The sequence below is a fragment of the Pagrus major genome, chromosome 23, assembly GCF_040436345.1.
Source record: "Pagrus major chromosome 23, Pma_NU_1.0".
Lineage (NCBI taxonomy): Eukaryota > Metazoa > Chordata > Actinopteri > Spariformes > Sparidae > Pagrus > Pagrus major.
This window is the reverse complement of record NC_133237.1, coordinates 26,361,819-26,386,724: the sequence shown is the minus strand read 5'-3', so window position 1 is coordinate 26,386,724 and position 24,906 is coordinate 26,361,819. Positions and strand designations below refer to the sequence as shown.

General features: G+C 44.8%; 1 protein-coding gene across 1 annotated transcript in view; it reads right to left on the bottom strand.

Annotated features, from left to right (window-relative positions):
* Window positions 1–24,416, bottom strand: part of LOC141019425 (RNA binding protein fox-1 homolog 3-like) — an 86,424-nt gene extending 62,008 nt beyond the window's left edge. The window contains exon 1 of the mRNA XM_073494337.1: window positions 24,327–24,416. Coding sequence (XP_073350438.1) covers window positions 24,327–24,416 — 90 coding nt within the window. The remainder of the gene's footprint in view (window positions 1–24,326) is intronic.
* Between the last annotated feature and the right edge of the window lie 490 nt (window positions 24,417–24,906).

Genomic DNA, 24,906 nt, shown 5'->3' with positions numbered 1-24,906 from the left:
ATCACACTGAGCATTGCCTTAAACTTGATTGCATGGACTGTGTGTGTGTGTGTGTGTGTGTGTGTGATGTGCGCGAGCGTTGGAGCGTGGCGGAGAGCGCGGTGACGGATGGATGTGCGCCCACAGCCCTATGAGCTGCCGTTACGCTGCCCAGAGCAGCATTGCAATTAAACGAGTAGAAGGCCTGGATGCTAAGACCGGAGGAGCAGGGGCCGGAGAGCTTTGGACGACGAGTGCTGAACTGAACACTGTGCTGATTTGTGCACTGACTGTCCCCGAGAATAGGGCCATGTATTTTTAATCAATGTCAAAGTGATGAAGTGTGTGTTTGCCTCAAAAAATCCCCTGACAAACACAAATAGAGAAAGACAAACTCCCCAAGGGGCCCCCTTTTGTGAATGCGTGCACACTCGCAGATATAGAGCGCCACAGTGCAACGACTGGACAGAATATTCCAGCAACTGACCCGAACTGCCTCCGCCATCTTACAACACGACCTGATATGAAAACCTACTTCCTCATTAGTATTACATAAAAACGAAGAGGAAAAGCAGCCGGATTCAGAATGCAATTAGCATTTTTAATAACAATAAATACTGTTCGGATAAGTGGGCTGCTGGCCGATAATTAGAAATTGGCGGATCCATGGCCATCCCTCAAGACAGACACATGCTGACTTTTCTGCAGGTTATCTGGTATTGGGAATCATTCCTGAAGCATAAACAAGCCAGGGAGATAGGCTGGCTACCCTCCAACAGCCTGTCTCCTCAATTTTACAGGCTTCTTTTCCCCTTTCAGCCAATTCAGCCCCAAATATCGATCAGCCTGGAGAGAGAGAGAGAGAGAGAGAGAGAGAGAGGAGAGTGGGAGAGAGAGAAATTGAAAGAAAGAGATGGGTAGAAAAAAAAGAGAAAGGGGGGAATTGCAGAGATGGGATGGGGTGAGGGAGGAAAGGCGGAAATGGAGGCCAAAGAGGTGAGGTATGTGGGTAAGTTGCAGAGAGGCAGAAAGTTTCTTAGTGAATTCAGCACACACACACACACACACACACGCACACACACACACACCGCCGTGTGACATGAGTAAAAAGAGTGGAGGTTGTGGATACTGTAGAAGAAAGCAACCCAAACGGAGGTGTGTGAAGGATGAGAGATCATGTTGTGTCTCAATCCCCGGCAAACAGACATCTAATACTGAAAGCCGTGGCGCCGTAATAAGATCATTAACCCAAAGACCACTGACCTAAGGAGAAAGCTCAGTGATCCCTGACTGAAACGCGGAGCATTAAGGAGGCTTCTGGATGATTGCTTGAGAATTATGGGACCACAGAACACGAGCAGGCGGACTTGTGGGCGTAAATGAAGCCACAACCGCAGTTCTGTGATACATTATTCTCATAAGTTCTCTCAGCTTTTATTGGACCCTTTACAGCCCTGCCCCCCCATTTGGACTCCACTGTGCTATATGTAATTTGACAAGAGGCATCACAGGCTTGATGCGATTATACGAAATGAAATTACAACACATTCAGTGCGCCGAGGCGCTGCGCCTTATCAAAAAGACCAATTGGAATGCTACTTAAAGGAGCGCCAGATGTTATGTGGCGGAAGACTCGCGATGATCTTTGACCCCGTTGGAGAGCCAATCAGTATCAACGCAGCCGAGGACCTCCAGCCGCAGGAGGGGGCGGAGGAGCGGAAAAGGGGGCCAGTCAAAAGGCAAGGCCGTACATAGTTTTACACACTATAAAATATGCATTTGCTAAGTGGTACAGCATTTTGCCCTTTGAGAGGTTCATGCATTGTTTAGGTGGCGGAGCAGAGGAGGAGGAGGCCGGATGGTGGTGGAGGAAGTGCTCGGTAATGGGGCCAAACAGGAGTGCTGATTTATGTGCACAGTCACCTAGGTAAAAGAGGAAGAGAGGGCGGAAAAAAAGGGGAAGAAGAAGAAGAAGAAGAAGTGTTCCACCGATGCTCTATCTTCTAAAGCAGTTCACCTTCTCTGCACTGCACCGTGTTTGGCCCGACTATCAGCCCACAACGATCGCTCAGTGCTCGTGCTGCTGAGCGCTCCAACATTGCTACACTAAAATCTTCCTAAATTGCATCCTCTGTATTTTTAATGGCTTGTGTTCTCAACTGTCGGTTACGCCAAAGCCGAAGTTAGAACCTAGAGGACTGGTGTTTTTTCGGCGAGGCGGCAGATGGTGGGCTGCAGAGTACTGCCCAGCAGCACTGACTGATCTGTGGCATGTGCCGCTGACAGCCACACAGCCTCCCTCACTGCTGCACAACACAATGCAAACCCTGTGATACTGTCATCAGGGTATTATGAAATAAAAGGCCTGCCCACCCCCCCACCCCCCACCTTTATACCATTCTGGTGCATTTAAACCAATGTTATGGCAGCCATAAGTAACATAAAAACAAAAAAGCTAGAAACCAGACTAGAGCGGACTAAACTCTCCAAACGCAGAGGTACCTTCAACTGAGCTGTCTGAGCACCAGGACCCCCCAGGCCTCCAGGCCCGTAATGCAGTGGCCCCTCCCTGCATCGCACATTCACAACAATAGCATACGCTAATGCACAGGCCAGAAGTGGTCGCCACATTCCTGGCAAACACAACCCAATCTTTAACCTCTTTACAGTGCACATGATATACTTTGCAAGCCAGGGCCAAGGGTTTATCCATTATGAATGAACCCATATTACTCCAGGCATTAGCAATGTATGAGCTGGGCTTTAGAAACACAAGGTCTGGGGTTTTTCTGCCTGCCTCCCTGCCACTCCTTCCTTCCTCCGTTCCTTCCTTGCTGTTTTCTTCCCTTCCTAGCCACGTGCTGCTGCTCTCACACAGCCTCCCATGGATGCCCTGACTCCTGCCTGACAGCTCGTCTGGGCTGAGCCCCGCCTGTCCGATCGGCAGCTCCGTGAACGCAGGGAGTTTGAAGAGGCAGGGCCACGCCCGGGGCTGAAGCCCTCCACTGATCTTAGCTTTGCTCGCTCTTGAGCTCACGACTCCAAACCCAGCCGACCCTCGACTCGCTCGCGCTGCCTTGTCTTCTTCGGTCTGATTTCAATGCATCTACTGCCTTTGTGATGGTATCTGATTTCTCAAAGCCAGCCGACTGAAACTTTAATGAAATGCAAGCATGAAGAAAAAAAATAACATCAAGGCAGAATATACTATTGTGCTATGCTTACCATCCACATAGCTTACAGCTTTCAATACATTTTTCATAAATGTGCCAATTCACACAGCCTTAATATGGATTATTTTGTTCGCTGATGTGCGAGCGTGTCTGGCAGTTTATGTGCTCGTGGGCAGAGTTTGTTATAAAGTACTCATGTTAGAAATGCCAAAGAGACCACAACAGCACGTCACAAATCTGTTAAAAGGTCATCCACTACCTACAGAAAAGAACGGACGACTTCTTCATTTCATCAAGCGCAATTCCTTTCTCATCAGATCTAACGAACAAATCAATGAAGGCAGAGCTTGCAAAGGAGCGGTTGTGATGACTAGAGCATCTTTACTGCTTACTTTTAGCATTTTGGCAGCGCAGAGTAAGGTGGGGAGATGGAGAAAGTGCTCTCAGCGGAGGCTGGGACTCCCCAGGGCTGCAGCCCCCTTCTCCACCTCCTCTCTTCATTCCCCACTGTGGGACAACGAGATTACAGCAGTCCCCGGGGAGAGCCCAACTCCCAGCAGGAGCCACAGTCCCCCGCTGGTTGCCCATATGAGAAAGAGAGCATGCTTCAAAATCCCTCTCTGGACCTAACATGGGTCAGCCTGATAAAGACTGTCTCACTTTTAAATGAACAAAACAACACACTCAAGCCATTAACCTCTGCTAGAGTCTTGCATCGCATTACTACACAACTGCAATGTGATTACAGGCTAACAGAGTCTGAACAGTGTGGTCTCAGAGCCCGTTAATGATTGGAAATGTACAGAATGTTATTAGCTACAAGGTAAAATATGAGCACTTGTCCCGTGTTGTCCCTGTGTAAAAAGGAAATTAACATAGTTTCAGCTGCGTTTCAGCCACAACAAATAGCGGAGGACAGGAAGGAGTGTGGTGAGCAGCCGAGCGGCAAGAGGCCTGGACAAGGCCTATTATGACAGGAAGCTCGACTCATCAGCCATTCAGGGCGCTGTAAGAGGAGACATAAATCAATGGTGTGCCAATTATGACACCACACTGAGCCGTGTGAGTGCAGGGAATTAGCCGCACAAATCTCAGTATCAGGTTCAGTTAGATGGGCTGCTCTGGAGTGGGGAGGGAATGCCAAAGAAACACCACAGGGAGGATAGAGAGTAGGCAGGGAGAGGAGAAGACCTGAAGCGAACGCTGAAATGTGAGGCAACTCATTATAGTTGATAAGGAAAAATCAGCCAAATGCATTCCTGTTTATCTCCTTTGTTCCCTTTTCAGCCCATAAAAACCCATAACATACATGGGAGGAAGGTAGCCGGAGAGGCTCCGCAAGCCGCCCCATTATCGGGTCTGCACTGAAGCAGCGAGGAGGCAAAAAGCATCTGAGGTGAAAACTGTAAGACTGCAGTCGCCACACATCAAGCATGCTTCTCATATTTCATTCTCTCACACTGAGATTTCTCTCTTAAGAACATTAAACTTCACCTGACACCTCCCCCCGCTCTCCACACACACACACACACACACACACACACACACACACACACACACACACACACACACACACACACTGTCAGAGTGCAATCAAGCATTCGTCTCGGCCAGTCTCGGGGAGGCTGGGAGCGCGGGTTTGAATCAGGCAGCAGCAGCAGCAGCAGCAGCAGCAGCAGCGTTCAGCTGGGCCTGAACACGATGCCTCGACACCGCTGAACACACAGCTGTATCCCAGAACTTAGATTCTGATTAAATGGAAACAGAACAGCCCATTAAAGTCATTCATACATCTAGAGTATGCATGGGGGGATGTGCACCAAAGGGTGTGCATGCACAGTAATGTAGCGCATATATTAAGAAAAGATCCGCTGATAGAACTTGAAAGAGCATATCTTGCAAAAGCTTATATATATTATTTATCACTCAGACATCAAAAAGGAGACTTTGTAATGACCTTTTTAATTCATATGCAAAGGTAATGCAGATTCTGAAACTGGAAATTCACCAAAAAAGCACGAGCACAAGAGGGGTGTAGCATGACTGCAGCGGCCTGTATGTTTAATTTAATGTCATACTGGAGATTGGCGCCGCTTTATCTCGCAGATTATCATGAGGCACATATGCTGCTTTTAATTTCTGAGATTAGGATATGGTAGTTATCTGGCTTGTGTGGAAAAAAGGGGGAGAAAACGTGCCAGGAATGTGCGACTAATACGAGAATGTTATGTTAATTTATTTCTTAAATAATTTTGGTGATGTTAACAGAATCTAGTGCAGAGAAATCTGAAATTTAGCAAATACATACGTCCACGTTGTACCATTATTTTCATACCTCTGTATCGTAGGTGTCGTCTTTTCCTGGTTTTAAAGGCCGCAGTACAGTAAAGTGATGATGATGACTGGTTCTAATACTTGCTGAGGCTGCAACTGACGACTGTTTTTAGTGATGCATGATAGATATCAAAACAATAAATTATAAGCCCATAAATGAAATTATCAGCAATAAATAGAGCCGTTAATACGAAGCCACTTGGGTTTGCTGAGCCACAAAGTGTAGATCATAGAGCCAGACACGTCATCGCTGTCGTTAGTGGCCGTCAAAGCTTTGTTTTTTACAGAAACTGCAGGTTGTGAACTTTTTTTAAAAATACAAAAATATGAAATTATCGTTGATCTTATTGGCTGAAGAAAACGGGATGGTGGTAGGATTGATCTCTCACTGGGGAAATTCACTTGTTACAGCAGCTTACAGCAGTTGTTTAGTGATAGATGAAGAAACTGAAACAGGACAAAAGCAAGAAAAAATAGAAATTGTGCATCTTATTATTTTCATTGTCGATTTATCTGTTGGTAATTAGTTGTCTGGTCTGTAAAATGTCAGAAAATGGGTAAAAAATGTTGATTAGTGTTTCCTAAAACCTAAGAAGATGTCCTTAAATGTCTTTAAGTTTGGTCCACAACCCAAAGATAATCAGTTTACTGTCAGAGAGGAGGAAAGAAACCAGAAAATATTATGTAGTTCACGACCGATCGATTCATCGTAGCAGCTCTAATACGTGCCTTTACCCGTTCAGTCATTATATCCACATTACTGATGATTATTTATCAAAAATCTAATTATTTAAATTGTTTTGTGAAAGTATGAACAGTGGAGCGATTTCAAAATATCAGTGTGTTGTGTAACCCGATATAACCAAAAAATATTGTGATTTAATTTTTATACCGTATTGCCCAGCCCAATCTTAAGATTATCAAGTAAAAATACAAGTGTTGTTCACCAGACTTATTTGTTTTCAGGAAGTAATATCTTCTATCAGCAGCACAAACACAAACATTAACATAGACAGAAACATCAGAGCTGTGAGGTGGAGATGTATCCTGTGTGTCTGATAACTCATCACCTCCACACACTTGGGAGCAGCAGGAGCCCGAGTGTCACTCTGGACCTGAGAGTTATTTGATATCCCCTGTGAGCTGCTCAGGTCACACCCCTCTACAGTGTGTGTGTGTGTGTGTGTGTGTGTGTGTGTGAGAGTGTGTGTCGGTGTGTTGAAGTCATCAAACATCAAGGTTTGTTGCCTGCGATCCCTGCTGATTTTGGTTTCTGTTCGTTGGCTGATAAATCATGAATGTTTTAATTGTACGCTGACCTTGATGAAATGAATGAACATCATTTATCAATTAGGAGTGCAATGGGGTGATGTAGGGAGAAAGTGTCTGCTGACAGAATTATTTTTCATCTCGTCTTTGGCTCGGTCAGCCTTCCCTCTCTATACGCTGCACCTTTTGAAAAGGGATCTCAGGTTGAAACAATTTCCATCCTGCAGTGATGATGTTGTTTTTTTTTATCTTTATTATTGTCATTATATTCTCTACTGCTCATAAAATCCCTCCCCTTGGTACAATCTCAGCTGTTTACCAAGTATAATTCAAAAAGGAAAAAATAAAGAAAAAAAAAATGTAAAAATGGAGAGCGAGCTGGTATGACCAGCCTAATCTGTGCGTGGGCGCTTCCAGTGTGCTTGCACAGTATGGCTTTTCATGACACGAACATCAAATCCCCAGAGAATACAGCTGCCACGATGAGATGTGTTTTTATGGGGATTTAGGCTCTGGAAGAGAGATTTGAGTATTACCTATTGTCAAAAATGTGCAATGTTAGGAGAGCTGTAGCGACGGAGGATGGGGATATTAAACAGGCCTGTTAATGTTTTACACAGTGTTGTTGATGCTCCTGTAGACCTGTAAAGTCTTCACAGTAACTCTTGGTGTTGAGTGGTACAGGAGACTTTTTGAACGGTGGCGAGTGGGAGGAACATAAAGGGAAGATAATTCTGCTCCTCCAAAGGGTTTAGAGGAGCTGCAACCCCCCACCCTCATCAGCCGTTTCTTCCTCAGAGCAGTCTTGCATGCAGAGGGACATCGTTTTTCATCCCTCACAAAAGGCTCAGTGAGCCCTGTCTTTAACCAGCTAACAACAGACCAGCCTACCCTTTAGTTCTTCAGACATCTAAATGCTGGCGGCGTTCATTTTAGTCGGGCACTGGAGAATCGGCTCGGGCCGGTTTTTCTAACCTGGAGTGTAGTACAGCAACATACCCAGATAGATGTGTGACCACGAGCCAGAGAAGGCCAGTGCCGACCTTTTTGAATGGTGGGCTGCCATTCTCAAACACCGGGCCCCAGATTGACTTCGCCCTCAGCCAGATGAGAGAGCCTGCTCATGTGTGAACAGCCCTGACTGCCTGCATTGGCTCGCCAGATCCAAATGCCCTGCAGGTCTGAGGGAGCATTTTACAGCCTGTTTAACAGTAACTTCAAAAATCCCCCCGTCCCATTTTTTTCCACAAAGAGATTTCTCAGACATCAGGCCTTGGTTGCTGATTGCCTCTGAACGTGGTGTTGATTAAAAAGTCAGCATTGTTCAGGCTTTCTTGTTTTCTCTTTCTTGTGGATCCTGGGAGTACAAACAGCTCGATAGGCTGCGTGTGAAAGTCTTCGGGCCTTGTGTCTGACGAGGGACCCGCGGTGAGAGAGAATGGGGCCTGCTTGCCCAGCTTTTGGAATCCAATAAAGTGCTTTATTCCAGGGCTGGGGCCGACGTGAGGCTAATCTTTGATCTGAACTGGAAGCTGAGGGCTCCGGAGTGGGCCACGCTGCCCGATTATTTATGGGAACTTCAAAGGTTCCGCTGATCACACTTGTGTCTCTTATCTAGCGAGCGAGAAACAGCCACAACAACAAAAAGTGACTTTGTGAGGAGAGTGGAAATTCAGAGCACGGAGAGAAAAGGTAGGGATAAAGGCGTGAGCGTTTGAAATAGAACGGGGGAGGGTTCGGCGGCGCTCTGTGGGGAGATCTCCAGATTAGAAGTGATCAGGCCGATGTATATGGGCCATCTGCCTGGGAATGCGCCTCTGGCTGCGTCCGAGAGACAATCGGACCTGGGGAGGATAAGTGCTCCTCTTTTTCCTCTCTGTTCTCATGGAGGAGGAGAGGAAAAAGGCCGACAATATCAGGGAACCCCGCTCTCCTCTCTTCCGCAATCCCCTTTTTGTCTCCCTCACTTCGTCTCCAGCTCCACCCCCCCCCTCCATCCCTCCCTTTCACTATCACCACCGCCACCTCCACATCACATCAGAAATGTGACTGGGCTCAAACTGCTGACTTGCTCACAGTCCATTGAGTTTCCTCTCCTTATCAAATTACAGCCACCTCAATAACCCACTCGCTGCAGCACGCCGGAAGAAATGAGGTTTTCTCCACCGCCCGCCCCTGGCACTGCACTCTTTCCCTCACTTTTTTCTTCTCTCACATTTTTCTTTCAAAAACAGCAGACAGGGGGGGGATGGAGGGGGGGGTGAGAGGACGGGGGTGGCTGATGTGAATGTTGGCGTATATTTTCGAGCGGGCGTACGATCGTAATGTTTCGTACGAGCATGTGCGAGGGGGGGGTAGAGATGGCCCATCGGATGCACATTGCTGATTTGCAGACATGGGCCGATGTCCAGATGGCAGGCGCCTTCGGGAGACTGTTTTTTACTTCCACATCAACAACTGCTCAGTTGCAGCAGCCCACCAAGAACCCCCAGCTACCTCCCAGCATCATCTATCCTGGGTCACTTCTTTCTTTGTGAGCCACCAGTCGTCAGAAACGAGCCGGCATCTCTTTCTACGAGCCAAATCGTCTTTCCCTTCCCTTCGCCCCTCCAACGAGAGAACCACCGCCACGTCTCAGTGGGGAAAATGACACAGTCCCATCACCTGTTATAAACCTGCACTGAGAGAGCTTTGGGGGAGCCTACGGAACGGCCCTCGCAAGGTCATCCGTCTCATTTTGTGAGTGAAGCTGCAGTTATTACAAAGTCAAAATGAAAAGCCTCATCCCCAGGTCAGCTGTCTGACAGCTGATGGATGTCATTTAACCTTCCAGCAGCTGGTTACTGGTTGAGACACCAAAGTAAATAAGGCCGAGGGAGGAAAAGTTGAAAACACCTCTGCGGGGGCCTCGGATCCATTTTCTCCTGATATGATATAGTCGCCTTCGAAGAGCATTTGATTTATTTTTAACGTCAGCGGCACATTGATGTTTTTTTGAGGTGGTAATTGCCCCGCGTTAATGCATGCAAATGAGAGTTCAGGATAAATTTACAGGAACTTGTACCCCCCACGCCACCAACCCGCCACCCCCCCGACACGCACACACACACACACCACTCCTCCAATGTGAATTAACATCAATATTTATCTTAGTTCTATTATCCAATTCTTACCTCATTCACATGCTAATTGCTACAATTACCATTAAATAAGGGCCCCGGTTCAGAGGAAATAACCTGCTGCTGAGCACTTGAATTACTGACTCGTCACCTGTGCGCACATGATGCATACACTCACACACACACACACACACACACACACCCACACAGACAGCGAGAGAGGAGAGTAGAAAGAGAAGGTATGTTAAAATCTGCCTTTTTAAATCCCCAAACACCTGACAAAACAATGCAGCCACGAGTTTATGAATATTTTTGGAAACCGATCCTGTCAGTGGCATCACGGTTGCTTCTCTGAGACGACAGCAAAAATAACTTGATTGGAAGAGCGGCCTAAATCGAGAATGAGCGCTCATGTATAATGATGGGAGGGAGCCCGGAGAGGGTTAACATGAAAGCCCAGCAGAGTGCCAGCCCCAGTTACCTGCAGAGCCGCAGCCGACGTGCTCTGCCTTCACCTGTTTTATTGGAGACGACGCCGGCGTGTCAGTGACAGCCAATGTCCAAGTTGAGTGGGAGTAGATTAGATTAACTCCCCTGTGAAAGAGCCTTGTCTGCTTCCATTGTGCATCCTGTCTAGTTAAAACTACACAGGTATGCCACAGCAATAAGCAGGTGCGCTGACATCAGAGTCGTGTTGGGAATACTGGCAGTGATTGGAAAACCTTTAGAGTATTCCTCAAACACAAACACGCGGCTGACGAACAGCTCCCACCTCCCCGAACGAGCGTCTTGCATGAAGATCAAGTGAGTGATTCTTGAGAGCCACCAGGGTACAAACTGTACTGCACTGCACCCACCGGACTTTATTCTCGGTCCCTTAAGGGGACTTTCTCCCTGCGAAGACATCCATTTTGTAAATGGTGGAAGTGCGACGGTGTTATTGAGAAAAGGCCTTGCAGGGAGGAGAGACTAGAGGCAATGTTGCAACCAAAAAGAACGGCCTAAAAACCTAACTGGATAGAGACACACAGCCCGGTACTAACTGAGTTGTAAACTTCTATTGCCCTAGGGCTGCAGTCATACTCTGCTCATTGAATCAGCTTGTAACATAGAAGAGTGAATTCAGACCTTGTCAAAAAAAACAGAGAGACAGTGTATACAGAGCGAGAGAGAGAGAACACGAACAATGCAAACGAAATAAGTAAGAAAAATAAGTAAAGAAAAATCCAATTCTCCCTTCAGGAGCAATATCAATGTGTTTGAAACTTTCGGAGAAAAGTCTTTACTGTAGTAATGCATGGAAAGAACTGACCTCAGCAACTCATCCTGAGATGCTGTGTTTTTTTTTTAATGTATTTCTTGCTGGGATGCGAGGCTAGTTCTCTAGTTTAGTACATCTGCTAACCTCTCCTCAAACAGAAATATGCATGAAGAATGATTACCAATGTCGGAGCCGTCTTGCCTTTTGGCCTGGCCTCGCGCTCGTACAGCACAATCAGGGGAGCTGATGACCTTTGCTGATGGCAGAATACCTAATCGCGAAGGCTCCTCAGTTGTAAAGTAGTAGACGCGCCTGCACAAGATCTATTAGTTTGCTCTTTTATCTGTAATAATCCTGACAGAACAAATAATACCCAGGCATATTCTGAGCAAAAAAAAAAAAATAAAGGGTGAGAGAAATTATCATAATCATTCAAAGTGATGCTTTGGGAATGAAAGAAATGAATGTGAAAATAAATTCAGATTCGATAAATCGACTGCACTTGCGGGGCTGAAGTGAACGGAGGGGCTGTGGAGTGGATGGATACCACGGAGCACTGTCTGTCTTACGCACACAAACCTCCCTCGTAAATTATCTTGAGCAATGTAGAATTTATGAGGCAGAGATATGTCACTGCCGGCCTATCATTTCCATGGCTCTGTCACCGTAATTCTCTCCAAAACTGCCCAAACCCATAGATAAAAAAAAAAAAAAACGGCCACTACAGCTACAGATGAAACAGCGAGAAGAAGAAGAGGCGAGAAGGGGGGGGAAAGCAAGTGAAACAGTCTGGATGAGGAGGCGGTGGTCTTGTTTTTTCTGACTCAATTACCCACTACATCCGGGTAGAGGCGACCGAAGAATATGCAAAAGTAGAGTAGAGGAGAGGGACAAGTGTGACAATTAGAATTTGCTCTGTTTATGTTGCGTGAAATCAAGTGTCAGGGGAATTTGGCGAATTGGAAGATGAGTCAAATTGCCAGGCATACGCTCGCTCACATCTTTACCTCAGCTGGCGCGGCTCCTCAGCCTCGACAATAGCTTTTTTACCTTTTGAAATATGTGTTTGTGTTTCTCTGTGTCAGTGGGAGTGTATGTGAGAGAGTGTGTGTGAAGAGATTTGGGGGAGCTTTTAGAGCGCTATCATAGAGTAGGTGGAGGACGGTGGAGTGTATCAGAGAGGGCAGTCCGCACATGCTGCCCTGTGAGATTGGATTCTCACCCATGAAATGTAAGCACACAGAAAAACGCTCTGCCGCAACAACCTCCTATTTACACAGCAATTTTCCACTCGCTCGCGACAGAACTAAATCGCATTTGTCTCCCTGCCGTTGATACCACGCTGCCCTAGAATTTCATTCATATCCAGTTAATTAGCACTTCCTCTCCCGGCACCAGAAAGAGCAATCATTGGACAAAAATGTGCGGAGTAATTTATTACAGTTTATTACAGTTTATTGAAGGAAGCCAGAATGTGTTGGATATTAGAATGATTACTTGTGTTTGCGCTGATAGCAGTCTGTGTGACAGGAAGAAGAAGAAGAAGGAAAAAAAAAGTTATTTACCAAAAACAGCTGGACGGATAAATTAGGCCCCTTTCTCTACATGACAGTATCTCCCACGACTGCGCTGTTTCAACATTTCTGGGTGAAAAGCGACGTCTCTCAAGCTTTACTCCCTCCTTTGAAAACGTTAATTGCTATTCATTACTCGCTATTGCTGAATGATAACAATGTTGGAGTTACAATTCTGAGTCATTAAATTAGAAGGAAGGGGGATGAATAGGAGGAGTGGGCAATTGAAAATCCTCATCCCTGTTGAGCCCTGACAACGTGTTACGGTTTAAAGGGTCGCTTCACCCAAATTAAGGGGAAGAAAAGCTCAATTTCTTACTCACCTCTCGCAGTATCTCCAGCAGGAGTACCGTGCAGATGGTTCTGGTTTAATTTGTGTTGCTCAAATTACTGAAAAATGAGGAAAATAAATACTTCATCACGTCTTTCCAGTGACATCAGTACGTTAAGGTCCCTGTATTAACCCTTACTAAGTCCTGATAAGATGTTTATTAACATTAATAAGATTATATAAGCGTTAATTATGGCATCACACGCATTTTTGTTTTTATTATGCTATATATAATAAGACTGGGAGACTTTAACTGGTAATAAATGTAAAATCAAGTATGTATTAACCAAATTAAAGCAACAAAAAGCTAAGAAAAGGTTTAACAATGACATAATGGGTAAGATATGTTAGATAGACTGAATAAATATGTCCGAAACATTATTATAAACGATTGTAAGAAGTCTATAAACTGTTAATCTAATAATCTAACAATAGTTTGTGTTTATGATGCTGTGATAGTCTTACTAATGTTAATAAGCAGCTTATTAGGACTTATGAAGACCTTATTATTGAATAATTAAGGCTTACTAAAAGGAAATATAAAGTGTTCCCAAGTAACGAGAAACTCAATAAATGTGTTTGCAAAGGTATGATAAACAACTGTAATAACTTATACAGCTTTTATTTACATTATTAAACATCTGTAAACTGTAAACATTTATATATAACTGTCTATTACGTCACTGTTAAACCTTTACTAAGCTTTATTGTTGCTTTATGAAGATACATTTGTACTTTATTTTACATTACTTGAGAGGTAAGTATGTTTAGTGCAGCTACCAGATCTAAAGTGAGAACAATGTCTTATTAAGGTTGATAGTTCCTTTATTATTCACTGGGGATAGATCGATTATCAGGGCAGATATTCAGCTTTTTCCTGATAATCAGTAACTGTTTTTACAAGTTACAGCCCATCAACACTGCATAATCTGCATCTGCAAAGTAACTAAAGTATCACATAAATGTAGTGGAGTGGAAGAAAATGGAAATACTCTAAATTTTGACACTAAGATTTGTATTTTTATTGCACATGTATCAAATATCAGTAACTGGCCTACAACAACATATTGGTTTATCCTTATTATGCACTTATTAAAAATAACAACACGTGTTTATGATGCTTTGATTATTACTCAAAGAGTCTAATTCATGTTGTAAAGCAGCTTCTAAGCGCCATAATGTGTTTGTTCCTCTGGATAACTCATAGAACTCAGTGTCAACAGTTTTCACAGGGACTGCACTTAAAAAGTTGTAACGCTGACGTTTCTTAAACTGCCAAATAAAACTAAAGACATCTGCATGGACACGGAGCCTGTTCTCTAACATTTAAATTTATAGTTTTTCAAATGTGTTTTGCTGCATGAATGATCTTTTCCCAGTGTTCAGATTCATACGGAGGTCTTTAACACGACAGATCAAATGTTTGTTTTTTTTGCGTCCTGCATTAACTCTGCTTTAAGTTTTGCCAGGAGCTGATATTGCAGGAAAAAACATATTAAACGTGTTGTCAGTGAATGTTCTGCAGATGCGTTAAGTGTGAACAATTTGTGATTTATGTTTCCTCTTTATGTTGATAAGAAAAACAGGAAACACGAGACGCATTTCAAAACGTGTTTACAGCTGTAAGTACACCCTATATAAATATAATTTTTTCAGCAGACATCATACCACTGAAGGGTAGTGAAGTGTGAATTTGTTTATCTTTGTGTAATTTGGGTGAACAGACCCTTTAAGACTGAATATCATCAACCTGGTAAACGATGCCTCCTGGACCTCCTCCTCCACCCACCCCTCCACCAGCATCACTAATGCAGCACTCCTCCAGCAGCTGCGGACATAAACACATTCATGTGGGGCAGCTTGCACCACCTCTCTCCACACACACACACACACACACACACACACACACACACACACACACACACACACACACACAAACCTTCATCAACTGGCCACACTTGCACCTGTCTCCGCACACACACCAACACACACTCGGAGGCGGATGCACGCGCCTGCGGAGGCTGTAATCTGTAATTTGTAAGTTCCATTTGTTTTTAACACACACCAAAGCAGTGGTCCTGTGGGACCTAATAAAACCTCATAAGCACACGGAGAGGAAGCCCGAGGCGCTGCTCTTTCCCACAGATCTCACCTTGATAGATGATTTTAGAAAAACACAGAGGCGTGCTCCACTAACAAAGTGCTGCGAGAAAAAAGCAGTGATATTTAGACTCTCCATCTGAGGAGAGGAAAAATGAGGAGGAAGAGGAGGAGGAGGAGGAGGAGGAGGAGGGCTAAATTATATGAGCTTCTCTTCTTTCTTACCGATTACAGGAGAAGCAGAGTAATCAGTGGGGTACCTGTTTGGTTGCCCGTGAGGAGAAGGGAAAAACAAAGTTTGAGCTTTTGCTCGTTTTTTTATGTCTCCTGCTGTTCGAGCAGCACAGAGCTCAGATTAAGCAAAACGAAGGCCCCGTTTTTTATTTTCAAGTCCATCCCATAATCATTTGTTTCATAGTGTTAAAGGGAGTAGCCAGTGGAGAATCATGGCCATTACTTTATATTACTTTAGGTCTCTAAAAACGAACGTGCCATAACTGGCAATTTCGGACCCCCAGCTCTGCAATATAGAAATAATAATAATAATAAAAGGGCTCATTTAATTTGGAGAAACAAAAACAATTATGAATCTGCCTGGGTGGAGGTCATCTCCCCTCTGCGGCACTTCTCCTCGTGGTTTCATTTCCCAATACCTGTAGACTTTTTCAAGGAGAACTTGAAATCAATTTCAAGCCCCATTTAATTTTATACACCCGTACATGCTGACCCACAACAGCATAGTTCAAATATTGATCTTCTTCGGCGGGTGACCCAGGGTGCCTCTCGGTAGTCAAACACTCTGTACAGATGCATCCGTTAAAAAAAACAAAAATAATGAGATCAAAAAACGAGGAGGATAAAGGAAACTTCTTAGGCCCGTTTGATATGAGAAATAATTCCCTCAAACTTGGTTCCCATGCAACGCGCCTGCTGCTCCGATGAAGACAGATAACGACCTTTTGAAAAACAAAATTTCAGCGTTTGCCTGGAGATCTATTTGTCAGCAGCAGCAGCAGCAGCGTGTCTTCTGGCAGTGGAGAAATCAGGCTTGCAGGAGCACAAGGAGAAGCGGTAATAATGCTTTGCTGTTCACCACTGCCATTAAGCCGCTGGTGATAAAAAGGTGCAGTGCTTTTAATGGCTTGTGATAGCTTCTTCTTTTTTTTTTTTTTCTGCTTTCACTTGTACGGCCACTCTGTTAACTCAGCACACAGGGTAATACGTCTCATTTGAGAGGATCCCACCGAGAGGAGAATGCTTGAAGGACAGTATGAGAGTGACACTACATTATAAACATACTAATCACAGCTGGCTAAGATACTGCAGTAAAGAAATAATTGGACTCAAGCTGGTCTGGCTGCTTGAGCATTTTAGCGTGCCATTTGCAGAAATAGAAAAACCTCGGGACACATTATATTCTCAGGAAAAAAAAAGAAAGCACACAATCGGTTCCACTGCGAGGTGATCCTCCCGTCTTTATCCTCCTGTAACTGTATGAGAGAGTGTGTAGAAGTGTGTGTGATGTAGTGAGAGCTCCCGCAGTGTAAAGACAGGGAGGTGTTGTGTCGTGTGTCTTGTCCTCCCCCCCTCTCTCGTCCAGTCCCTGTACTCGCTCACGGTCTCCGTTTGGCCTGAAGGAGCGCTGAAGCGAACTGAGCAGCAGAGATTTCTAAACCGAGCGCACATTCCTGAGCTGTATTAAAAACGCTGGGGTGGGAAAAGAAGGCCACCGCAATGCAGATTTGACAAGAGTGAGTGTCAACCGCCCTCTGAAATCAGCAGCCTTTATCTGACCCTTGTGAAGTAATCTGATTCCAATCTGAATACCTTTGTAGCGCTAAACAAAAATGTGTCTTTAACATCATGCCATCAAATATCTGGTCAGTTGTGTAAGCTGTGATCTGCAGGTTCCTGATTTAAATCAGATCAATTTCAGGTGATTTGCTTGTTCGAAGTTCTCGTACAGCTGCAGAAACATTTAACTGTCACCCCAAATCGGCAGGTTTTCTTTTATAAAGTCACCAAATTTTCAACTGTAAATGTTGCAACACCTAAAGTTAATGTCCAGCTGCATTTACTTCAGTTAAATGAAGACTTAAATGCAAAAAAAGATACCATTGATATGTCGTGCCTCTCCAATACACGTACTCACTTTACCTTAATCTAAAAAAACATGAGTTATTTGTAGCTTTTCTGTTATTTAAAGTGACAAAGTATCATCTGGTGCGACCGTCCGGCCGTGAACGATGTTTTGAAAACTTCTTTGAAATGACTCTACTGAATCTACTGAAATGTATTTTCTGCACCATTTCCAAAGTGTTTTCTAATTGTGTACAAATTACAAAGCATTTCCATCCTAATACACAAACAAACGTTGTCCGCTGATGTCGATTTTATGAAAAACAAAGATGGTGCGACCATCAAGAAACAACCACTTTAGGACTTTTGTGTTGAAAATCCTTCAAAGTGAGGAATTTGTGTCATATAGCAGTTTGCCAACGTCTCATGGAGGCAGCAAGAGGGTTTGTAACGCCCTGTACTTCGCCCTTAATTCTACAAATGTAAACAGGACTTTAAAATTTCCGACGGTCCTTGAAGTGACAAGGTACTATGATTGATTAGGTCAGGGACAGTAACCAAATCTAAGCTTATAATCGAGTTATTTCATCAAACGTTGCTGCAGAAAACACATGAGTTCTCCCTGCATTAGCCATGATTGTGCTGTTTCCAAAGAGGTGCAGGACCAATGTTTTTCACTAAAAATACGACAGCAACAAAATAAATAAATGCCCACAAACTGCCTGGAGTTGTGAGGGTTAAAGTTTGAGACGAGGCTTCACATCGTCACCACTAACTACACATGATTCCCAGCCCAGCAGATAAACAGGTAACACAGAAAATATCTCCTGCGGTGTCATATTTCTCTCCCCAGCAGTAATTGTTTGACGCTCACGTTAATTAAAAGCTTCATTATAAATTTGCCACCTTCGAAAAAAAAAAAAAAAAAAACAAGCTCGGTAATTATTGTGAGGTGAGGACATCTGCAACTGCAGCTTTGTTTTTTAACCAGAAGTGGAGTATATTAGCATCCGCAGCACTGTGAATGCTAATTCACTGGCACTGTAGGTCCAGGATATAGACAGGAGCACTACAGGCTAACGCTCAACATTAATGACTGGAGGATATTTAGCATTATTGGCAAAATGTAAATACACATTTATTGATGCAGTGCACAGCAGCGTGCATGCAAAGCCCTGCGAGCCTCCACCTACAGATGACAAGAATTTCCTACATATGTAAGCTCAAATGTGGACGCTCGCATTAAAAATACAGCCAGACCCCCGGTGGAAAGGCTTTGTTGGTGAGTAAATCTATTGCACTGTTTGTGCCATTCTTCTATACAGGGAACAAATTTAATTTTGTTCCATTTACAAAGGTCTAGTGGAGTAAGACGGTGGGTAGCCTTAAGAAAAAAAAAAACCACACAAGTCAGCCCGACTGTGAAGTCTCTGTGAAGAACAAGGCAGCACTCGCTCACACACCAAATGAAATTTCAAAATAAACGACTGAGCTGTGATTTACAATTCTCCTCCGGGCCAGAGAAAAGTGAGAAAACATTTCAATCAGTCCCTCCGCCTTTGTTATGCTGCTATGAATCAGCTGTTTAAGGGACAAAACAGCTGAACGGCGGCGAGAGAAAGACTCTGAGTGATTTCACACCAAAACATAGAACATATTGAGAGGTATATTCCAGGGCCCATGAAATTGAGTTTTAAGTTTTTTTGATTTGTGCCTGATTGAATCTGAGTGAAATGTGCTCGACTAAATTGACTGAAAAACAACAAAGCTGCCACTGCTTTGTGATATAATGGAAATATTTCAAATATAGCGTTTACCTATAACAGCACAACAGAGGAGAGTCAGATAGCTTGTGAAAACAGATGCAACAAACGCCTCAATCACAACGTCTGGCTTTGAATTGCAAGTGCTTCAAGTACGAAGCTGCTTTTTGTTAACAATTCACCATAAAGCCCAAAAACCAACGACGTGTTAGTCCGTCTCTCAGTGACTTCCTGTCTGTGCCCGTTAGTTTTTATTGAATCTTTAAAAAAACAAACTCACAAATCCATCGTTTTTAAAAAAAGAGTCATTTCTTTAATAAGCTGGTCCTGTTGGAGTTACAGCAGAGACTTCTCCAACACGGTGCATTAGTAGGGACTATTTTCAGCTGCAGATTATTACACATTCGATGCTCTGGTGAGTATTTCCAGCAGCAGCAGCAGGACGGTGTATGTAGGATTGAGTCAAAATAAACTATAGTGCAGCTCATTGATGTGTTTTTGAAAATCTGTGACACAAGAGGAAGTCGATCTATCAGGGCTTCGATTAGGGCGGGAACTGCTGATTATTTATAATCTTAATTTATCGATAATAAAAAATAATCCAGTTAGTTTTCAGGTGCCAAGTTATCGTCTACTTCTAAAGAGCAGCGATAGAAAGCATTCTGAGCGGGAATATCAAAATCCGGCTGTTTATTTTCACGATTAAATGCTCAATCGTGGATAAAATGTTATAAAAATAGTGAAAAATGCTCATCGGAGCCAAAAGTAAGGTCTAACACCCAAACACTCTTCATTTATGGTCATAAATGACAACGAAAGCAGCAAATCTTCACATTAAAGACTCATTTTCTGATCGACTCATTGTTACAGCTCCAGCTTCTATACACGCATTTCCTGTTAGATGATACGTTCACTGTTGATTTTCATGTGGTTGGATGACGATAAGACAAACTATAAGATATCACCAACCTCAACCTCTCAAGACGAAGGGAGGATATGAATAGTGAGAGTCGAACAGTGGATCGAAACAGAACCAACTATTGTATGTTAACCCTTCTCCCGAGAGGTCAGGTGGTGGGGGTGGCGGTCCCATATGAAGCCCGGCGAGGCCGCGGCTCATTTCTCAAACTCATCTCCGATGCACCCACACCGGCCTAACGAGAGCCCATGTAGGGACAAAAACCTATTAGGCCTCCCCAGTTACAGACAGCATCTCCATTTACAGCTGTCAATAGTACAGCTTGGCCTACAATAATTATCCCCCAGGAAGGAGCCGTCTCTGCGCGGCTCGCATTAGTCCGTCCCCGAGAGACCGCCAACCTGAATCCTTCGATATCTAAAGTCCCCGTGAATAGCAGCGCTTTGGGAGGCAGGATCAAGGCCTGAACCGAGGGGGAAGTGTGTCACGAGTATTCCCAGTCCTCTCCGCTCTGCATCCCTCGCCTTTAACCAGATGTATCAGTGTGTGTGTGTGTGTGAGGAAGGAGGGAGTCGGTTCCCAGTGCAGTTGTAGAAAAGAGATCAGCATGAGTAGGAAGAGGAGGAAGAGGAGGAGGAGGAGGTGGAGGAGGAGGCCGCTGAAACCAGAGAGCCCGGGCAATTCCTCCCAGGATCCACCAACATAAAAAGGATCGCCTCCTCTCGGTGACCTAACCATTTAGAACGATACCGAAGCCGTGTACAGTTAAGGGGGAAATTCAAAACAGGCCCGACCAAAGAAGCCACAAAAAAGAAATCAATAGATGCAACAATAACAATAGACATCAGCGCAGCGGAATGCCATGATAGAAAATCCAATTACAAATCAAAGAGAGGCAATTTTAGAAAACGGGAGATCTGGAGATAAGTCCGAGGCAACGACGGAGAGAGAGATGTGACATCAAGACAATAACAACTGCTGCTTTTTCCTCTTTAGACATAACTAACGCCCTGCTTCCCACCCAACAGCATCGTCTTAGATAATAGAGTTACATTTACGAGCGTTGCCATATGCCCACCCAGTGCCTGGTAAATAGAAAATCCATGAGATGCCATGTTTTTATGGCTCTGAAGACAGCTACTAACTACCATGAGCAAACCTGAGCTACCCCGTCAGCTTCGGCTCGCACCATAAATATATTTATACTTTAATACGGGCCTACAGCGGTGAGCATTGCATCCCGTAAAAGCCTCACCACACTGTAATTCATAACTCCCTCAATATCCAGCGCCATAACTCATGAAATGAGCCACTACAATACAAATTGACGGTAGGAGAAAAGTGACATCATCCTGCGGAAGGATGAAGCCGGCACCCCGTGTGGTGGAGAAACTCTCTCCCTGTCGAGAAGAGGGACGGCCCTTCAGCGGTGCTGTGATACCGCCACTTTTTTTTGTAATCAGAAGCCCACAGTTCTCCCACCACACCGCAGGGAGTCTCTCCTTGTGTTAATGAAAACAAACATTTAGCCGGGATTTATACGCGCCGCAGCCGACTACAAAGAGCATCAAAGCAAACTGCCTGGGAACACACACCCAAACACTGCTGCACACAAATAAAGGCAAGGTATGCTTCGCTAATCTTTTATGTAATAAACTCCTGTCTTCCTGTGATATCATGCGGCGCCATGTTCACACATAATAAGCAAAGCTGTTCCGAGCCCAACTTAATACAGTGTCTTATTTGAAATGCAAACAAACTGTGAGGCAGAGGCTATCACCTCAATCTATTCCCCTTCTGTTCTCTGGCTGTCATCTTACACGAGCCGACGCTGCAGCCCTGCACTGTGGCAGGGGGGGGGGGGGGGGGGGGGGGGGGGGGGGGGGCTGGAGAGTGGCGGCGGTGGCGGTGGCGGTGGTGGTGTGGGGGGAGGCGGGAAACGGGGGCAGCATCCTACGAAGGATGGGTGATGTGGGAGGAAAGGGATGGTGGTGGTGGAGGGGGGAGGAGGAGAGGGGGAAGCTGGCCACAGTGTGATTCAGAGGGTTGTTTCCCCTCGCAGCGCTGCAGGGCGAGGATTTACCGCAAAGAGAAAAAAGAGAAAAGAGAACAAAAGCTGCTGATACATTAAAGGGATTTGAAACAGAAAGGGATGTTTCATGAAAATAGCACACAGGAAGTGTCAGTTTCAGCTCCGTCTTGGACTTTTTAAAAGGAACCTCGTGTGGACGTAAACACACCGACACACACACGTGGACAGGTACACATGCACACACACTCAAGAGGCTTACTGGCCATCCTGAGGATTTGGATGTAACGGGGGATGTAGTGGAAGGTAAACCCACCTAAACTCACGTTGCTAACATTTTTTTTTTTTTTACTTGTGGAGAAGCAGCTCGGAGGGAAGCTTCTCCTCACAGCCTGACATAAAACAAAAATCTAAGATGTGAAATAAAGCAGTCATCGAAATATAAGCTATTAAAATGTTCTGAATCTGAAGATTAAGGTGCTCTTTAGTTTAATTTAATCAGCAAAATAATTAATCTGAAAAATGTTTTCCCACCATCCTGAGGTGATAGATTATCCTCCAATTTGTCACCACTACATACACCGAGCCCGAAATCTAATTAACTGAAAAATAAAATCATCACAAATCTTTTTCTGCTTTATATTTCTGCACGAGAGTGAGACTTTGTGGCCTTGGCTCCTCTTCGGTGTGTGTGTGTGTTGGTGGCACCTGGTTGTCCACATGCCTCCCCCCCACCAGATCCCTGGCGGGGTGTGCCCGCTCTGGACAGATGGGTGGGAGGGGGTGAGGGCCATTACCATGATGGTGGGGGAGAAAGGGGGAGGGGGTGGGAGTCAAAATGAGAAAGCAGGAGTTTCCATCGCGCACCGCTATTTCCCCTCAATCACTGCAGTAACACACACTGTTTACTGCAACACATGCTGCTGGTAGTAAAAACAGAATTGGACGCTCGACCCCCCGCCTCACCTCACCCCCTCCTCACCCGCCTCACCCGCATCCTATCATCCCAGCACTAACTGCAAACCCCCCCAACTCTCTGAATTAACACACGTGAATAATTCAGCAGACCGACAGGCGTGCGGCCTCTTAAGAGTCACCTTGTTGTTGATTTTTTCACCTCCCTTCACAAAAAAAAATGCCGTCTTCAGGTTTCACAAAACAAGAGGATCAGTGACAGAATCAATTTCCAAAAGGAGGAGCACACACACACATAAAAAAAGAGGGAAAATCAATGTTAATTTGCGGAGATATATAATTATTCAAAGTGCTGTCACTTGGTGGTGATCACCATTAGAAAAATGAAGGGGTGTTAAAGAGATTGAAGAGCTCTCTGTGATGAATCCAGACGATATAAAACATAAAAAGAAAGTTTAGTGTAATTTTGCAAGGCTGAATATTTTAAAACAAATCTATGGATTTTCTTTTCACCGTGTAAAACAAGATATTTAATTCAAGATAAGACAAAAAAAAACTGCGATAAGTAAAGATATAATCACTCGAGAGAGAGTTTTGTTTGTGTTTCACGTTACAAAACTAAAACGCTGTCAGACTCTCAGACTGGAGCCCAGCACACACACAGTCCTCCAAATTATTTAAATACCAGCGAAAAATCATAGAACTAATGTTACACGTGTTAATCCCAGAGGCCTCGCAGCTCCGACTTTAAGATTTTTAGGAAACTGAAATGTGTTTCCAGAAAAAAAAATAAAATCAGTGAGTTGTGTCGAGCAGAGCCAGGCTGGGGGTCAGATTAGGTAACACCGCTCAGGAACGACATGGAGATAAAAATCGAGGTGCATAATTCTCAACCCAAAAAAAAAAAAGCTGCAGAGAAAGTTGACATCAAGATGATTTATGGAGGAATCTTTCATTTTTAAAAACACACAGCTCAGCGTAAGGACAGCCCTTATCTTCTACAGCAGAGAAGTGATGAGGAAGTCTGAGCAGCAACACAACTGACCGAGGAAACATTTCCGAGCACAGTGAGTCATGAAGCGACTGTACACAAACACTGCACGTCACACTGATCGCTAATTCACTGCTTTAATATCAAGAAGAAGAAAAGGAGAGGAGGAGGAGGAGGAGGAGGAGGAGGAGAGGACACGAAGAATAGATTTAAAGAGCTGAACCCCTTCACCTCCTCTCTCCCCCCTCAAAAGCAGGGTGAGGGTCAAGGGTTAGCAGGGGGGTGAAAGTACTCAGGGTAACAACACAAAGCAAAGCGCGATGCTATCACGTGCCGCCGAGGAGCGCACGGAGGAATGAAAAAAAAAAAAAAGGCACACGGATGGAGAGAGCATGAGGGGAGAGAGGAGAAGAGGAGGAGGAGGAGGGGGTGAGGAAAGAGAAGAGCGTGAGCGAGGGGCGACAAAAAAGCGAGCTTCATTCAGTCTTACCTCGGGCAGGTAGAGGAACGCAGGGGGACACTGGAGCGAGTGAGGTAGCATCCCGGAGCCGGAGAGCAGCAGGCAGCCGGAGTTGGCCATGGAGCTCAGCGTGGGGTGACGGGACGCTTTGCGCATTTAGCAGGGAGATCCTTTCGCTCTACTCTCTTTCTTCCTCTCTCTCTCTCTGGCTCGCTTGCTCCCACTCTCTCTCTCTCTCTCTCTCTTCGGATCACTTCCTTTCTTCAGCCTCCTCTTCTTCTTCTTGGCTTTTTAAATTTCCCTTTTCGCTGGCTTTTGTGTCTCTATTGAAGATGTAGCAGGGAGGCGAGCGGTGCGCAGACAATGTGCATGTTCCACCTTTATCACTAATGCACTCTCTCTCTCTCTCTCTCTCTCTCGCTCTCTCTCTCTCTCTCGCAGTCTCTCTGTGTCTCTCTCTCTCTCGCTCTCTCACTATCCCTGGCGCGACTCTGTTTACTTTGAGCGCGATAAAAGCCAACATAAGCATTCAGACACAGAAGGGGAGGTTCTGTGCAAGCCGAGGAGGAGGAGGAGGAGGGAGGAGGGAGGAGGAGGAAGAAGAAGAGGA